We start from the raw sequence: 15,187 nt of genomic DNA on the forward strand, positions 1-15,187 counted from the left end.
ATACCGTCCTGCATTTTTCGTCAGTCTTTTAGTAACATTTTAGGCTATTTCCTCAAAAATTTTGAACGAAAAAAAATCGTGACATCTTGAAGGTGAACTTTTAAACTTAAAAATTGAAAAATGACATAAAAGTGGCGTGTATTTTTGTTTCAGTGTATATTTTTCAGAAAGCCCGTCCAATTTCCTACAAGTTTGTCACAACGGCTTCGAGATACAGTAATTTTTAAATTACAGAATACAAAAATATTTAAATACCTTACGCCCTTCTCAAATGTTATTCTCGAGTACTATTTGCTCCATATGCACAAAAATGGCTTTTATAGGCCTAGGATAACATGTCTACAAAGTTTCATTGAAATCGGAGAGGGTCGGGTACAAAAGTATCAGAAAAATTCCTGATTTGAGCTGGAATTGCTCTTATATTTTGCCGTTGCAAATATTTTTCAAAATTTATGTCAGCATTAAAACTAAATTTTACCTTGTTGTCAATAGTTTAAAATAAACGAGTTTTGTTTTTCTTTTTTACTTTAAAAATTCTTTTCCTTGATAAAAAAATTATAAAAATTCGAAAACACGCTAAGCTTCTCTTTACATTGAAAAGTCGTTTTGCTGATGAAATCAATTTATATTACCATAATAATAATTTAACAGGTAGTATGAAAATGTTGTAATTGTTTTTCTTAAAAAAATATTCGCTTCACTAGGAGACGGTGATTTAAGCGGATTGCAGACTGGATTTTCGCCATGTGATGTGTTGATTGTCTAAGCCCAAGTTGCCTAGGAATCGATAATTGGGAATAGAACCAATTCCACCTGAACTAGATTCTCACCACCATGGCAGCCGTCCATTTCCGGCCGCTCCCATCTCCACCGCGCACCAGGGACATCGAAAGGGATTTGGAAGACGGGACGTGTTGATGCTCCACTTTTTTTTCAGAGCATTAAGGGAAAATCTCCACGGAATCCTCAAGTAAGTTTCGCCTTGGAGTTGGATGGTTTTTGGGAAGGTGAATGGTCTGAGGAGTCACCCTGGGCGAGTGGTAACGACCGTTTTGCATTGTTGTTCGAATTCTTCCGTGTGTTCTCATTTCTTCTAATGGGAAAGAGCTTTCAATTCTTCTCATCTCTTATTGGATGAATTCTATCAGTCGCTTAGGCTATTTTAAGCGAGGTATTTTTAGATTCAATTTCAACTGCGCTTGCAATCTTGCATGCAATCTTGTTTTTCGAGTTCTGATATTCAACTTGCATTCAATTTGATTCGTTGTCCGATTCTTGGATTCAACTATATCAGCTACCAATGCAAAGCATTTTGCTTTTCAACCCTAAGGACCGGGGATCGAACCCCGCCGTGAGCTTCAAGTTTTTCATATATTTCAAATTTTAATGAATCCAAAACATTCTCGTTGGGAGCAGATGGGTATCGAACCCAGGACCATTCGCTTATAAAGCGAACATCGTATCCATTCAGCCACGACCGGTTTCATAATAATAATTTAACAGGTAGTATGAAAATGTTGTATTTGTTTTTCTTAAAAATATTTGTATTTCCTAAAAAAAATATATCGAGAAATTAAAAGTGCAACATGGAGTTAAACTTTTTGTCAAGCTTCTGTGAAGTTTACCATGGCAGTTGCGAAAGTTTAATTCCATGTTACCGGCTCACATCTCTATTTTTAATTTCTCGATAATCAATCGAGTAATTAAAAAGAGAGATGTGAGCCGGTAACATGGAGTTAAACTTTCGCAACTGTCATGGTAAAATTCACAGCAGCTTGACAGAAAGTTTAACTCCATGTTGCACTTTTCATTTCTCGATAGTCCAAAACAGACGAAGCTTTTTTTCATTCAACTTTAAAAAGTCGTTTCGCTGATGACAATCTGGAGATTTTTTGAAAAGGTCCAATAAACCAAATTTTCAGTTTTTGATTTTTGTGTGTTTTTTGATACCCCTGATTCAAGGCGGTTTCAAAAACAGAAAAATTTGGTTTATTGGACCTTTTCAAAAAAAAAAAAAAAACTCCAGAAATGGCGAATGCGTTGCAACTTTGATGTTGTGGGAAGAGTGCGAAAGAAAACCGGAGGAAATTCGGATAACTATGTGTCATCAAGTAGGATGGAGTGGAACGACGTCGCAAGGCGCTGAACAGCCTGCTGATCAAACTGTTAGACTAAAAATCGATTTTTGTTTTATTACAGACTTTTTGTGAGCTTACAGCGGATAGCTTGAGGGATAGTTTTTCTTTTGTAAAATCTTACAAACTAGTTGCTTACAAGCTAGGTTTGAGGATTAAGTTAAGTGTTTTACGGGGTTTATTCACTGTCTGGCAAGAGTAAGATAAGCTTAAGTTGCATTTTTCAAAATGATTTTCTTTTTTTTTATTTCTCGCTATCGAAAAGGTTTTGTACACTTGCCTACCTAACTGTGAGTGTGCGTCTCTTAATCATAGTTCGTGATGATTTTAAATAGTAACTTAAATATGGGAAGGTTGATGAGTTGTATGAGTTGATGAGGAGATGATGGGTAAAGGCTTGATTATGCTCAGTCATTTTTAAGAAATTGAAACTTGCTAAAGTGAAAAGCATTTCAACAAAACAAACGAGCATAGAATTACGTTTCGTTACGCGGAAAAGTGAGTGATTGGATGATGGTAGTCTCCGGCTAGAAACTTTAAAACTTATCTTTTTAAACGTTACCAGTCGCGTACACACACGGCTACATTAAGAATTAAAATTATTCTACTCTCTTTCTCTCTCTTTCTTGTTATCACTAATCTCACTGGGGCACTTTAACTGCCACAATTTCACGAACCACCCTAGTTCTCAGTAGGTCGGCATCCGGCTCGCCGCCGGAGGTCGCTGCATCTGCTGGTGCTGGTGAATTTGCTGGATTATTCGCTGCTTCTTGAACTCCTTCTGGAGCACGTACACGAACGCTCCAATCATGATCACGGCCAAACAGGCGGAAATTAGCAGTCCAGGCAAGTCGAGCGACCGATCGCCATCGGACGCTCGCGAACTGAAGCCGTCTTCGTCGCCCTCGCTGGTCTCCAACTCACTAACCCCAACGCCACCCTCCCCGGTCGTCACCGGTCCAGCCCCATTTTTGCTCTCAAACAACCGCGCGTACTTTGCATCTCTCAGAGGTTCACTCTTGTCCACGCGTCGCCAGTTGACCTTCCTCTCGGCGATCTCGTTCTCCTTCGAACTCAACTCCTGCTTCCCAACCCCACTCGCATCCGTGGAACTACCAACCTCCTCATCCACCTCCTCCGTGACCTCCTCCACCTTCGCCGGCACCAAATCTTCGACCTCCTCCTCGTCCGAGCCCTTCAGCACCAAACTGCTCTTGTCGACCATGTTGAACTGCCTCACCCTGGCGTTCCTCCCGCCCGTTGGCCACCACTCGCTCTGCGGAACAACCGACGCGCCCCCCTTGCCCTTGCTCGGCAGCGCCAACCGTGCCCGCACCGTCAGCGTGTCCGGCTGGAAGGTACAAACCACCACGAACCTCCGCGTACTATGCGTCAGAATGCCCAGGTTCTCCTGCACAGTGATCGAAGTTTCCACCGTCAGATCGGACGGATTGACCCGGCTGCCGCACTTTTCGTGGTCGATGCGCATGGTGTAGCTTTCCTGGTCGGACGCGCCGTCACCCTGGATGCCGCACTGGCCGTTCTCGGAACCGATTCGACCGCCGAAGAAGGGACCCGTTTGGACCTCGATTTCGGACGCGTGCGGCAGGCATTGGGTTGCGTGGGCGGAGACTGGAAAGAGAGGGAAAAGTTGAGGAGGAAAATGCGATGAAAAGGAGCTTTTGAAATGCCATGCGGTTTCATGGAACATATTTATCATGGAGACGCAAGGTTCATTCAGTGGATTTTAGTGGATCGCATCGGCTTCGACACGAATTTTTGGAAGCATCTTCAGGGACTATACATAAACCACGTGGACACTTTTTTGGAGACCTAAACCCAATTCCAATTTTACACAAAAGTCCCTTAGACACCAAATTTCTATCTCTTCACCTTTTCATGCAACAAATCTTAGTGCTAGTAAAAATCCTGAAAAAATCCTCCGTTACGAGTTATGCTAATATAATTCCGGATTTGTGATCAGGGGCAGTTATGGAACCACAGCAATTCCATTTGAAAAGGGCACAAACCGAAAAAAAAATTCTCCGATCGGGCTCAAAATTTTTGTGGGGGTTCCTTGGCCAAATTAATTAGACCCGCATATTTTTGTTTGGCCATTAGGGTGACCTACACAAAAAAAAAAAAAACAAAGCAAAAACAAAAACCACATTTTTAAAAAAAAATCATAACTCCGCAGCATTTCAACTGATTTTAGCAGTCTTAGATGCAAATGAATGGTGGTTAGTTGGCCTTTCAAGGAAAAATAATTTGAGGACCGAAAAAAATAGTTATTGAGTATGTTACGGAAAAATTGTTTTTGACTAGTTTTTTCGGCCCTCAAATTATTGTTCAATGAAAGGCCAACTAACCACTTTTCATTTGCATCTGAGACTGCTACAATCAGTTAAAATGCTGCGGAGTTATGATTTTTTGAAAAATGTGGTTTTTGCGAAAATTTACGAAAATTGCCACATTTGGGACCCCTCTAGCACGGTGTAGGTCACCCTAATGGCCGAACAAAAAAAAAAATACGGGTCTAATTATTCAAATTGGGAAAAATGAACCTAGATTTGGAAGATTTGTAAATAATTTAAAATAATCGAGGCTCTTGAAAATATGGGCTCCGGATTGTATATTAATACACCCAACCCGAACGAAAAGTAGTTTAAAGGTGCACGGTAATCTACTAAATATTGCCACCTTTGGTTCGATTTTTAATAAAATTTGAAGTTCTTCGATTTGTTAAAATAGTGCTAATTAATAACAAATTTCAACAAGTTTTACAAATGTTTTATTTTCATTGGAACATCAGTTGCTCAGGTATAGGTAGGGCTAGTGATTTTTCGCATTTTCACGGAAGGAGCGTAATCCGTGAAATTTTAAATATTCAATTGATAAACCGCCTCTCAGTCCATTTAAGCTTTAATTTTTAATTTAAACACTCACATGATTTTTGACAAGCATTTAATGGCAGTTTCCAAATAGAAAAATGTTGCCTGTCAGATTCAGAACTTTTTTTTTTATATTTGATATTGCTCATTAGAATCTTCTATGCAATGCAGATAGTGCACATTTTCAGCAAAATTTCTTTCTTTATTATATCTTCATTCAGAATTGCATCATTCCCCCTTAACATGTTTAACAAATTAAGCTTCATTACTCATTTCTTCCGATAGGGTTTTCAGATCTTCAATCTTTTTGGCTCATCGGTAAGGTCTTTTGATAACCTATCCAATGATAGTTCGCATGATAGATCCGGACAACGTTTTCATCAAAATATCTGAGATCCAGCCTCTGATAAGTGTTATATTTACACTTAAGTGCTCATAACTTTTGATAGGGTTGTCATATCTTCAATGTTTTGGACGCATTGGAAAGGTCTTTACCCATCTATCAATGGGTCGCATGATAGATCCGGACAGCGTTTTTATCAAAATATCTGAGATCCGGCCTCTAAAAAGTGTATAAAAACACTACAAAACCACCCTTTTTTACAATCTTCCGGACTTTTGTTAAAATTGTTTTTTTAGCATAACTTTTGAAGTACTTTTCTAAACTTCATAATATTAACTAGGGTCTTGTGGGACCCCGAGACGGATCGAATGAGACCAACACGGTCCAAATCGGTTCAGCCATTCCGGAGATAATCGTGTGCATATTTTTCGGTGCACGGACTCACATCCAGACACACGCACAGACATTTGTTCAGAATTTGATTCTGAGTCGATAGGTATACGTGAAGGTGGGTCTACGAGGTCGAATAAAGAAGTTTATTTTTCGAGTGATTTTATAGCCTTTCCTCAGTAAAGTGAGGAAGGCAAAAACGCATTTTTATATTTCTGTTTGGGTGAGACGTTGAAAACTTCCAATTTCAATTTCTTTTATCCGCTGCATCTCAGCAACCAGAGGTTGAAATCAATATTCCTTACACAAAATTTTGGGAAATTTCGAGAAAAATGTTCAGAAACGAAAAACAGCTACTTTTTTGTTAACATAAAACTTTAAGTGGGCATATCTTGAAAATGATGCACTTTTGCAAAATAGTGCTTTTCGATTGAAAATCCGATTAAAAAACTTAGAGACGATTAAGATTTAAAAATACCGAACCAATTACATTAAAAACTGTACCAAAAAAAAAAATTTGGTGCAATTTATTTTTTTGTCAAAAAACATTTTTTTCAAAAAATCTTATTACTCGGCTGCAAATGATTTGCCCGTACTTCTCTATGGATGAAAAGTTGCGCATTTTTGTCCTCTTATATCACAAAAATCAAAGAATTAAAAACACGGATTTTTGGGCAGTTGAGTTTTAGTAAATTTAAAAAACTGCAGAAAAGCAAATTTTTCAATTTTCGAATACTTTGTCTTTTGTAAGGATAGCTGCAACGTCAAAATATTTTTTTTTTGTGATACAAAATTATAAATGAGTAATTTTTCCGTGTATTTATTTTTTACGAATAATCCCAGATTTCGAATCTTTGCATTTTGCTAAGGACAGCTTCCTAATTTTAATGGAGACTTTTGTATGGAGAAAACAAAGTAAAAAAAAGGGATTATGGAATTAAATGGATTCGATGGAAAAATCTAATAAAAAATTTAGCGAAAATTAGATTTGCGAAAACTTTGAAAATTGCTCTGATGTCAGAAGTAAAAGTCAAAATTCAAGACAATTTTTTAAGTCAATAAAAAAAACTTGACGTCTTTTTCGCGGACCTTAGAAAAAAAAAATTAGAAAAAGGTGAAAAAATTACTTATTTTAAGTGAAATTACAATATTATAAACAATAAATACTTTCAAACTCACATCCTTTGGTCGGTATCACGATCGTCTGTCCCTGGTTGATCGCGTTCCCGTCAAACTCGTCCTCCAGTCCTGCTCCCTGCTCGGACCGCCCACTGGCCTTCTGGTCACCCCGCCTAACCTGCGGCTTCACGTGGAACGAGTACTTGGTCGCCATCCGGAGATTCTTCACCGTCATCGTGTACTGCTTGCTGTTCCTGGAGAATTTGGCCCGTCAGAATCGATGTTACTTGAATCGGAATTTTGGAGCACTTACCCACTGTCCTCGGAGTCATCGGTGAGGGTTTTGGACCGGCACCGATGTGGTCCCCAGTTTTGCATCTCACAGTAGTACACGTTGAACGAGCGTCCCCGTCGATGTGTTGCTCCCGTGGTGGACTCTTCGTCGTCCCGTTCGGCGCTGCTGCTGTCCAGGGGTTCCACCTCCCAGGTTAGGTTGACCGATTTGTAGTCTGGCTCACCGGATAGGTAGCGAACCTCTGTGGAAGGAGATAACAGAATAAAGAATACGATTAGTAGAGATTCATGCAATAACCATTAATTGTATTTTCAAATATTTTTTTCCTAAAGTTAAAGTGACCTCCAACAAGCGACGAACCCCTTCGGGGCGGCTTCCTTTCTTCTGACGCGAAACAATCAACCATAAAAGCGTAATATTCTAATTGGCACAAGATATACCAGCGCACTAAACCCAATTCAATTTCAGAGAACAAAGAAAAGACAGGGTTGGAAGAGCAAAATTCATAAAATGCACGAAATTATCCGTAAATTTGTTGTAAAGCAATTAACCGCAAAAAACAACAACATTTCCGAAAGAAGCCATTATATATTTTCTTCTTTTTGTATGTTGCTTCATGCTTCCGCGCCGCAAAATTGCGCAACTTTTAGTTTTTTGTTAGTTTTCGAAACCGACTTGCGGATGAATTTAGTTTAATGTCAGTCGGCTAGTGAGGCAGTCTAGGCAGCGGCAAGTTGGTATTAAGAAAGAAAACCACGAAGAAGATGATGCGTTTCAAGTTTATTCATTAGCTTCGGTTGATGGTTTCATTTGAGGAGGAGGAGGAGCTGTACAATGTAACGAATGCAAGAATAAAACACATCAAGTTGGAGAGAAAGGAGAGAAGCGAAAAAAAACTGCACATTTTGAAGCGCGGATCAAAAACTTATTGCATGTGATTTAAGTACCAGTCATATAACAGGGCAACTAATGCATTGCCGGGGGCACCTTTCGGGGCTTTAAAGTATGACTGTTGGCCCTATTGCTTGAGGTCGGGATGGCGACGACCCGAAGGAAATGGGTTCGGTAATAGAGGGAGCTGCTTTTCAATGCGCTCCGAAAGTCGGTCAATTGCAGAGGCAATCGTAAATATGATGAGGTTACGTTTGAGCTTTGGATGTGGGAAATTGCCAACGCTTAGCGTTTTTAAAGATCTGTTTTGTATTTCAATTTATGTTGAACAGTGTGTTCAAACAAAGCTGAGTACATCGATTTCAGACAACAAGCAGGTTTATGGAAATCCAAAATGGTCTTTCATAAAAACAATACTTGTTTCATAAGATGTTCAACTTCCTAGCAATAATAAGTTAGTTGATGGTTCCGATAATCATTTTTTAAACATTTTCGAGATCTGCGTGGTGATAATTGCATTCGATCGTAATATTACGATCGTAATTTCTCGACTCACGATCGAGGTTTCTCGATAGTAAGATTACGACTTACCATCGACATATCTCGATCTACCATCGACCAATTACGACTTACCATCGAAATTACGAATCGGAATTTTACTGTTGGGAAATCTCGATCGTGGATCGAGAAATTACGATCGTAATTTGTAATACAATTTTTTTCAATATTTTTTTATTTAAACGGAATATTGAAAAAATATTCAATTCAATTCATTTTATTTACCGAAATAACAATTTTACAATTTGTGTGAATAACTGGTCCATAGAGATTTGGTGTTCCTTGCAACTATTTCCTTTTCGATAACCGTTTGGTAACAGAAGGTTCTTCAAGTGCAATTAAGGGGTTACATACATCTAATCTAATCTAATCTAACCCTATCGCAGCCAGTCTTTCGAGGGCATCCTGGAGAATGCCTTAGGTTGATTAACGCCTAGCATCTTCTTGTCATTATTAACATTTGCAGTGCCCCATTGCATTAAATTGCATTGAAACATCATAAACGTTAAAGCGGCCAGGCCTACTGCGTAAAGTTTACCGCAAAGATGATTCGTTGAATTGGATTGAATTTGAGCATAAATGATCAAACAACAATACAGTTCTGAATCTACAGGGGAGGAAGAAACGTGGGGATCTCCCGCTCACGTTCCTATTTGTTTAGGCAATGAATCGTTGGGAGCACCATGCTAAGAAGTTTTGGTGCTCCGGGACCCTCATGGATGGGACATCGTATTTCCACGAATGCCCTGGACACTATATGCCGTGGTTATAGCGCCACAACTCGCTCTCTGTTGGTAGAGTAGATAATATTAATTAATAAGTAAAAACATAGATCACCAATATCTGGTAAGTGTAAACAATTAAAAAGTTAAATTTTTTTTTGCTTAGTTGTGTGCACGTGTAATTATTCTATATTGCAAAAAATAATCAGACTCACCTTTAAGAAAACTGCTGAGTTCAAACATCTGAAAATGAAAAGCATACCTGAGGAGGAACAAAACCCTCATGATCCCCATACCGTTCAGATTCCAGTGTAGTAGAGACACTCCCTCAATCTCTCCCTCCAGTGCCAGCAGGCACCTACTGTCGCGTAAGTCTTGTGGTCCAGGGGACGGCACGCCTTCACGTTCCGGAGGACATTCAGCAGTGCCTGCAGCTCGGTCAACTTGCTGCCATTCTCCATCACATCCAGATGGGCGTAAAACTCCTCCTCCTCCTCGATGGTCGTCGGATTCATGAGCACCACGGAACCAACCTTGGGCTTGTTCCTTGTGAAGTGTCTGGTCGCGGGTTCACCCGTCCGGATCTTTGGCCACGAGCAGGAGCTTGCAGCGCGAAACCTTAAAGCAACCCTCTAGCGCCGGTTCGTAGTGCGGACATATCCGGCACGCAACCCATCGTGGCCTTCATGGCGTTCGTCATGCCAGCGGTTTCTCATACAGCACGTCCAACTGCTCCTAAGTGCCTCTTCCACGCCACTGTCCTGCCCTCTAGGCCACTGGCCTAATCCACAAATGTTCGCGTTGATCCAAAAACTTGAGAAAACCTTTTTTTCCTTAAAGCTCATCGTAAAAAAAATGACAGCAGAAAAAACACGTCTGCCCACACGCCCGGCTTACTGCGATCCAGCCGCAATTAAGGGGTTACATACATGTAGAAAATCACGAAATTTTATATAACAGAATATTTGTTAAATCCACTCAAAAGATGATTATTAATTTACAGATCCCCAAAAAAAGTGTCCACGTGGTTTATGGATGGACCCGATCGAACTGGTGTCTTCGGCAAAATTGTAGGTTTTAGGACTTGTCAGGAAAAAAAATAGACACAGGGAAAAAAATCATCTTTTTATTATATTTTGATTCTCCAAGTGTTTAGTTCTCAAAATACCTTTTTTTTTAATTTTCGGGTTTTTTTTTATATATTAAAAATATTTTTTGCACTTGAGTTTACGATGGTGCAAAATGTGGTACCGTAAACTGGGGTGAGATTGATAGCCCGGGGTGACATTGACAGAAATTTGATTTGGTCACTAATTTTGATACATATCATATAATAGTCACATTTTTACACATATGTTCGATAATAAGGTAGCCCTTAGTGCTTAACCCAACATTCTCAAAAATGTTGAGCTATGAATTTGACGGGCATTTGAAAAACCTATCAAAGTCACCCCAGTTCACGATACTAGAGATTAGGCCATGAATTAAAAAAAAATTGGAAAAAAATTAACATGGGCGCTGTTAGCGGGAACATAGGCTCACAAAATTTTAAAATTCGTTTCATTTTTAAGCACCCTTCAAAAAAACTATCGACACACTTAAAAAAAATCTATTATTTTTTCTTCTAGGACTGACTTTTTTATTGAAAAGATCAGAAAATTTAGCAAGAGTTTCATTTTTTAACATTGAAAATCGGACCAATAGTTTCCAAGATTTGTGAGGCTGTTTCTCAAAAACGAATTGCCCGATTTTCTCAGATTTTCTCAAGTCTCAGAGAGAAAATTGTAGGAAATTCTCTCAGCTTTTCAAAAATATATTCAGCCATTCCACGTCAAACAGGAAGTCTCCAAATCAAAAGTGCTCCGATTTGGCTCAAATTTGGAGTGGGGGTTCTTTGGCCCAAATAATTAGACCCGTATTTTTTTGTTTGGCGATTAGGGTGGTCCTATCCGAAATAGGGTGGTCAAAAAAAAATGCGTTTTTCGTCGATTTTCGCAAAAACCACATTTTTCAAAAAATCATATCTCTGGAACGGCTGAACCAATTTTGGAGCGCCACAATTCAAAAGAAAGGTTATTAGTTGGGCTTTTAAGGAAAAATATGTTGAAGTCCAAAAAAAACTAGCTGAATATTTGAAAAGGTCCTATGAAAATTTAATTTGCTGATTTGAAGGTCTCGGGACCAAAGAGCTCATGTCTGAAAATATTTTTCCCTGATTCCTTGTAATATTTTACATAACATATCCAAAAATTGCGAATATCCATTAACACGTTTCGGAGATATGATTTTTTAAACATAAAAACTGGGTTTTTCGACGCGCCGCGCGCAAAAACGGGAAAATGACGGAAACGGGTAAAAACCAATTTTTTTCACTAAAACCGCGATAACTTGAAAATTTCAGTCTGGGTACCAAAAGTTGCGTCTTTCAATTACGAAAATGTTGGTACCCAAACATGTATAGGTCATCGCTGAAATTTTCAAGTTATCGCAGTTTTAGTGAAAAAAGTTGGTTTTTACCTGTTTCCGTCATTTTCCCGTTTTTGCGCGCGGCGCGTCTAAAACCCAGTTTTTATATTTAAAAATTCATATCTCCAAAACGTGTTAATGGATATTCGCAATTTTTTGATATGTTGTGTAAAATATTACAAGGAATCAGGGAAAAATACTTTCAGACATGGGCTCTTTGGTTCCGAGACCTTGAAATCGGCAAATTAAATTTTTATAGGACATTTTCAAATATTCAACAAGTTTTTTTGGACTTCAACATATTTTTCCTTAAAAAAGCGAAGTTGACTTTATAGCTGTCGGCCACCATTGCTAGTACCAACCACTAGTGTCTTCCTTTTTATCTACAAGGACTTCGCCGCCCTGGGCTCCTCAGTGTATGAATGTATGGCACGGAGCGACGGCGCCGAATACCCATAATTTTTCCTTAAAAGCCCAACTAATAACCTTTCTTTTGAATTGTGGCGCTTCAAAACTGGTTCAGCCGTTCAGGAGATATGATTTTTTGAAAAATTTGGTTTTTGCGAAAATCGACGAAAAACGCATTTTTTGGAACACCCTATTTCGGATAGGACCACCCTAATCGCCAAACAAAAAAATACGGGTCTAATTATTTGGGCCAAAGAACCCCCACTCCAAATTTGAGCCAAATCGGAGCACTTTTGATTTGGAGACTTCCTGTTTGACGTGGAATGGCTGTATTTTTCTTGCTTCTTGCTTTTCTTTCAAGAAGAATTTTTAAATGCAAAAAAAAACGAAAAGAAGTCGAAAATGTATATCTAAAAGTAGCAATAAATTGAAAACGGTACATTCTACAAAAAAATTAAAACTTCTCGATTGCAATTTTTTTTTGCCTCAAAAAATATTTTTTTATAACTTTTTTGTCCAGGTTTTCGATATTTTTTTAAAAACTCGATTTTTTCAAAAAATCATATCTCCAGAAGACTTCTTTAGTCCCCTGACAAATATTTAAAAAAAATCCAAAATGAGAACAAAGTCTCGTAAAGTACAGTCATCCCACATATTCCGAACAGCCACAAATTCGCAACACTATTGTAATAATTTGTCAATAGATTCCAGACCATTCATAAAACATTACTATGCTTGAATTTCATTGGTTTCAGTGTGTGAAGTCATTATTTTGTAATAAATGTTTACTCCTGGAGTGAACCAAAGTTTGTTTACATCCGTAAGAAAAAAGTGTTCCGAATTTGTGGATTTCATGGGTCAATGTTTTTCTTTGAAAATTTGATATAAAACGTAAAAAATTACAGTCGGTCAATACATCAATCGAAAGATCGCAAGACAAGCTTTCACATGAAGGTAAAAGCAAATCATTATGTTCAATAATCGATTTCCTATGATTTTTTGAACGTTGGGCGATCTGTAAACTGTTCCGAATATGAGGGATGACTGTATCTCAACTTTCGTGTTTCTTAATTTCTACTGACACAAATCTTCGTTCGGCACTCCCTCACACGCTGTTTACGTGGCAAAAAGACATGAATCTATCTGCTTTTCATAGTCATTCCACACTCTGTTGTACAGATATTTGCAACCCAAATCGGCACCTTTATACACTGTCTTGTCAGCCAAACCTGATCTACACCTACCTGGTGTAGTACCTCCACAACGTGCAAGCATATCTGTTTTCATCTCATTAGCTACCGAACCATAAATTTTGTGGTAAATTATTATCATCAGCACCAGAAGCTGTCGTCGTCATCGTTCCGGTCGAAGTGACTCTCGAACCATCTTGCTTGAAGGTACCATGGGCAAATGCATTCGATCCAAGTGCATTCTCGAAAGTCAAACTGCACTCTTTGCGCTCGCGAGGAGAAGCTGTAATTATTGAGGCATTGTTGTTTGGTTTTTTTTTGCTTTCACCTTCACGTGGTGATTTCAATCAGAAAAATTCGCGAATCAAAGAGGTTTTCATCTCAGATAGTGCTCTCGGAAAAATGCAATTTCGTCGTGATTTCGACATGATACCGATCAGTCAGTCAGGGTGGCTGGAATGGAATTTCCCTTTCGTTTGTTTTATTGGAGTTATGTTTCGAGCGAAGAAGACCATTTATGACTAACCAGAGCATAGATTTTCGACGCAGATAGTGAGAGGCTGTAGGTGGGTGGGTGGCTGCAGCACACCGTCAGAAAGAGAGAGTGCAATGTATGCATGTGTGTTTTCGTTTGTTTTCGGGTGAGCTGCACTGGAATTAGCTGGTTGTAAATCAGTAAATAACACAAGTCAGTCGTAAATTATACGATAGCTGAGCGGTTGTTTATTGTGGTGAGGAGATTTCGTTTTCGTATGCCAGCACATAAAGCATAATTTTGGCCGAGGAAAACAAAAGTTATGAGTATGTGAAATGCTTCCAGAAATGACCAAGATTTGAGCATAAAAAGGGTTGTCATTGTTATGAGCAAAAAAGAGATAGTATTGCATCAACTGAGTCATACTTTTTCTAAAGTCTGGAAATGTCAAATAAAAGTTTTTTTAGAAGAAAATCCCAGATTGGTACTCTAGAATTTCTCAATTTTTATCAATACTAAAATTCCCAAACTTTTTAGTTTTTTTTTTAAATTTTCAAGATTTGTTTGGACCAAAACAAAGTATCTTTTGCGCTTAATTATAAGCTTAGGATGGTACCAAATCTGGTATTTGAGCTCTTATTTTAAATATTTTCAAATTTAAGGCTTGGTTATAAATATATTTTAAAATAATTTTTATTGAAAAGAACAAAAAACAAATCACAAAAGTTCCAATTAACATTAAAAATTGAAGCAAAAGTTTCCGAGATACCGTCAAAGTAAAAATTAGGTCTTATTTGATGACACTGAGAAAACCCCATTTTCATTTTTTTTATAATTGACTATGATTTTACAAATATCCATCGATTGAAAGAAACAATGAGCAATTCTCTACGAAATCGGCCGATTTCGCCCATTTTTATTTTTCGTATTTTTTGATTTGGCTCAAACTTTGTGAAGCCTTCCCTATGACCAAATAAGCTATTTTGTGTCATTGGTTCACCCATACAAGTCTCCATATAATGTCGGCAGCTGTCCATACAAAAATGGTACGTAAATATTCAAACAGCTGTCACTTTTGAGTGAATTTTCTGATCAATTTGGTGTCTTCGGCAAAATTGTAGGTATTGTTGAGGACTATTGAGAAAAAATAGGTATGTACACGAAAAAAAATTGACTATTTTTTTTATTAACATTTTTTTCACAAAAACTCAATTTCCCAAAACACTTGATACTTGAAATTTTTTGATTTTCGAGATTTTCTGATGTTTTAGGGGACAAAAACCCGCAACTTTTGAGCCATAGAG

General features: G+C 38.3%; 1 protein-coding gene across 1 annotated transcript in view; it reads right to left on the minus strand.

Annotated features, from left to right (window-relative positions):
* Nucleotides 1-2,161: 2,161 nt before the first annotated feature.
* The window catches only part of LOC120426268 (uncharacterized), a 76,735-nt gene continuing 63,709 nt past the window's right edge, over nt 2,162-15,187 (minus strand). The window contains exons 2-4 of the mRNA XM_052707916.1: nt 7,192-7,414; nt 6,939-7,132; nt 2,162-3,767 (exon numbers count right to left, since the gene is read on the minus strand). Coding sequence (XP_052563876.1) covers nt 2,824-3,767; nt 6,939-7,132; nt 7,192-7,414 — 1,361 coding nt within the window. The 3' untranslated portion in view covers nt 2,162-2,823. The remainder of the gene's footprint in view (nt 3,768-6,938; nt 7,133-7,191; nt 7,415-15,187) is intronic.

Source organism: Culex pipiens, chromosome 2 (assembly GCF_016801865.2).
Source record: "Culex pipiens pallens isolate TS chromosome 2, TS_CPP_V2, whole genome shotgun sequence".
Classification (NCBI taxonomy): domain Eukaryota; kingdom Metazoa; phylum Arthropoda; class Insecta; order Diptera; family Culicidae; genus Culex; species Culex pipiens.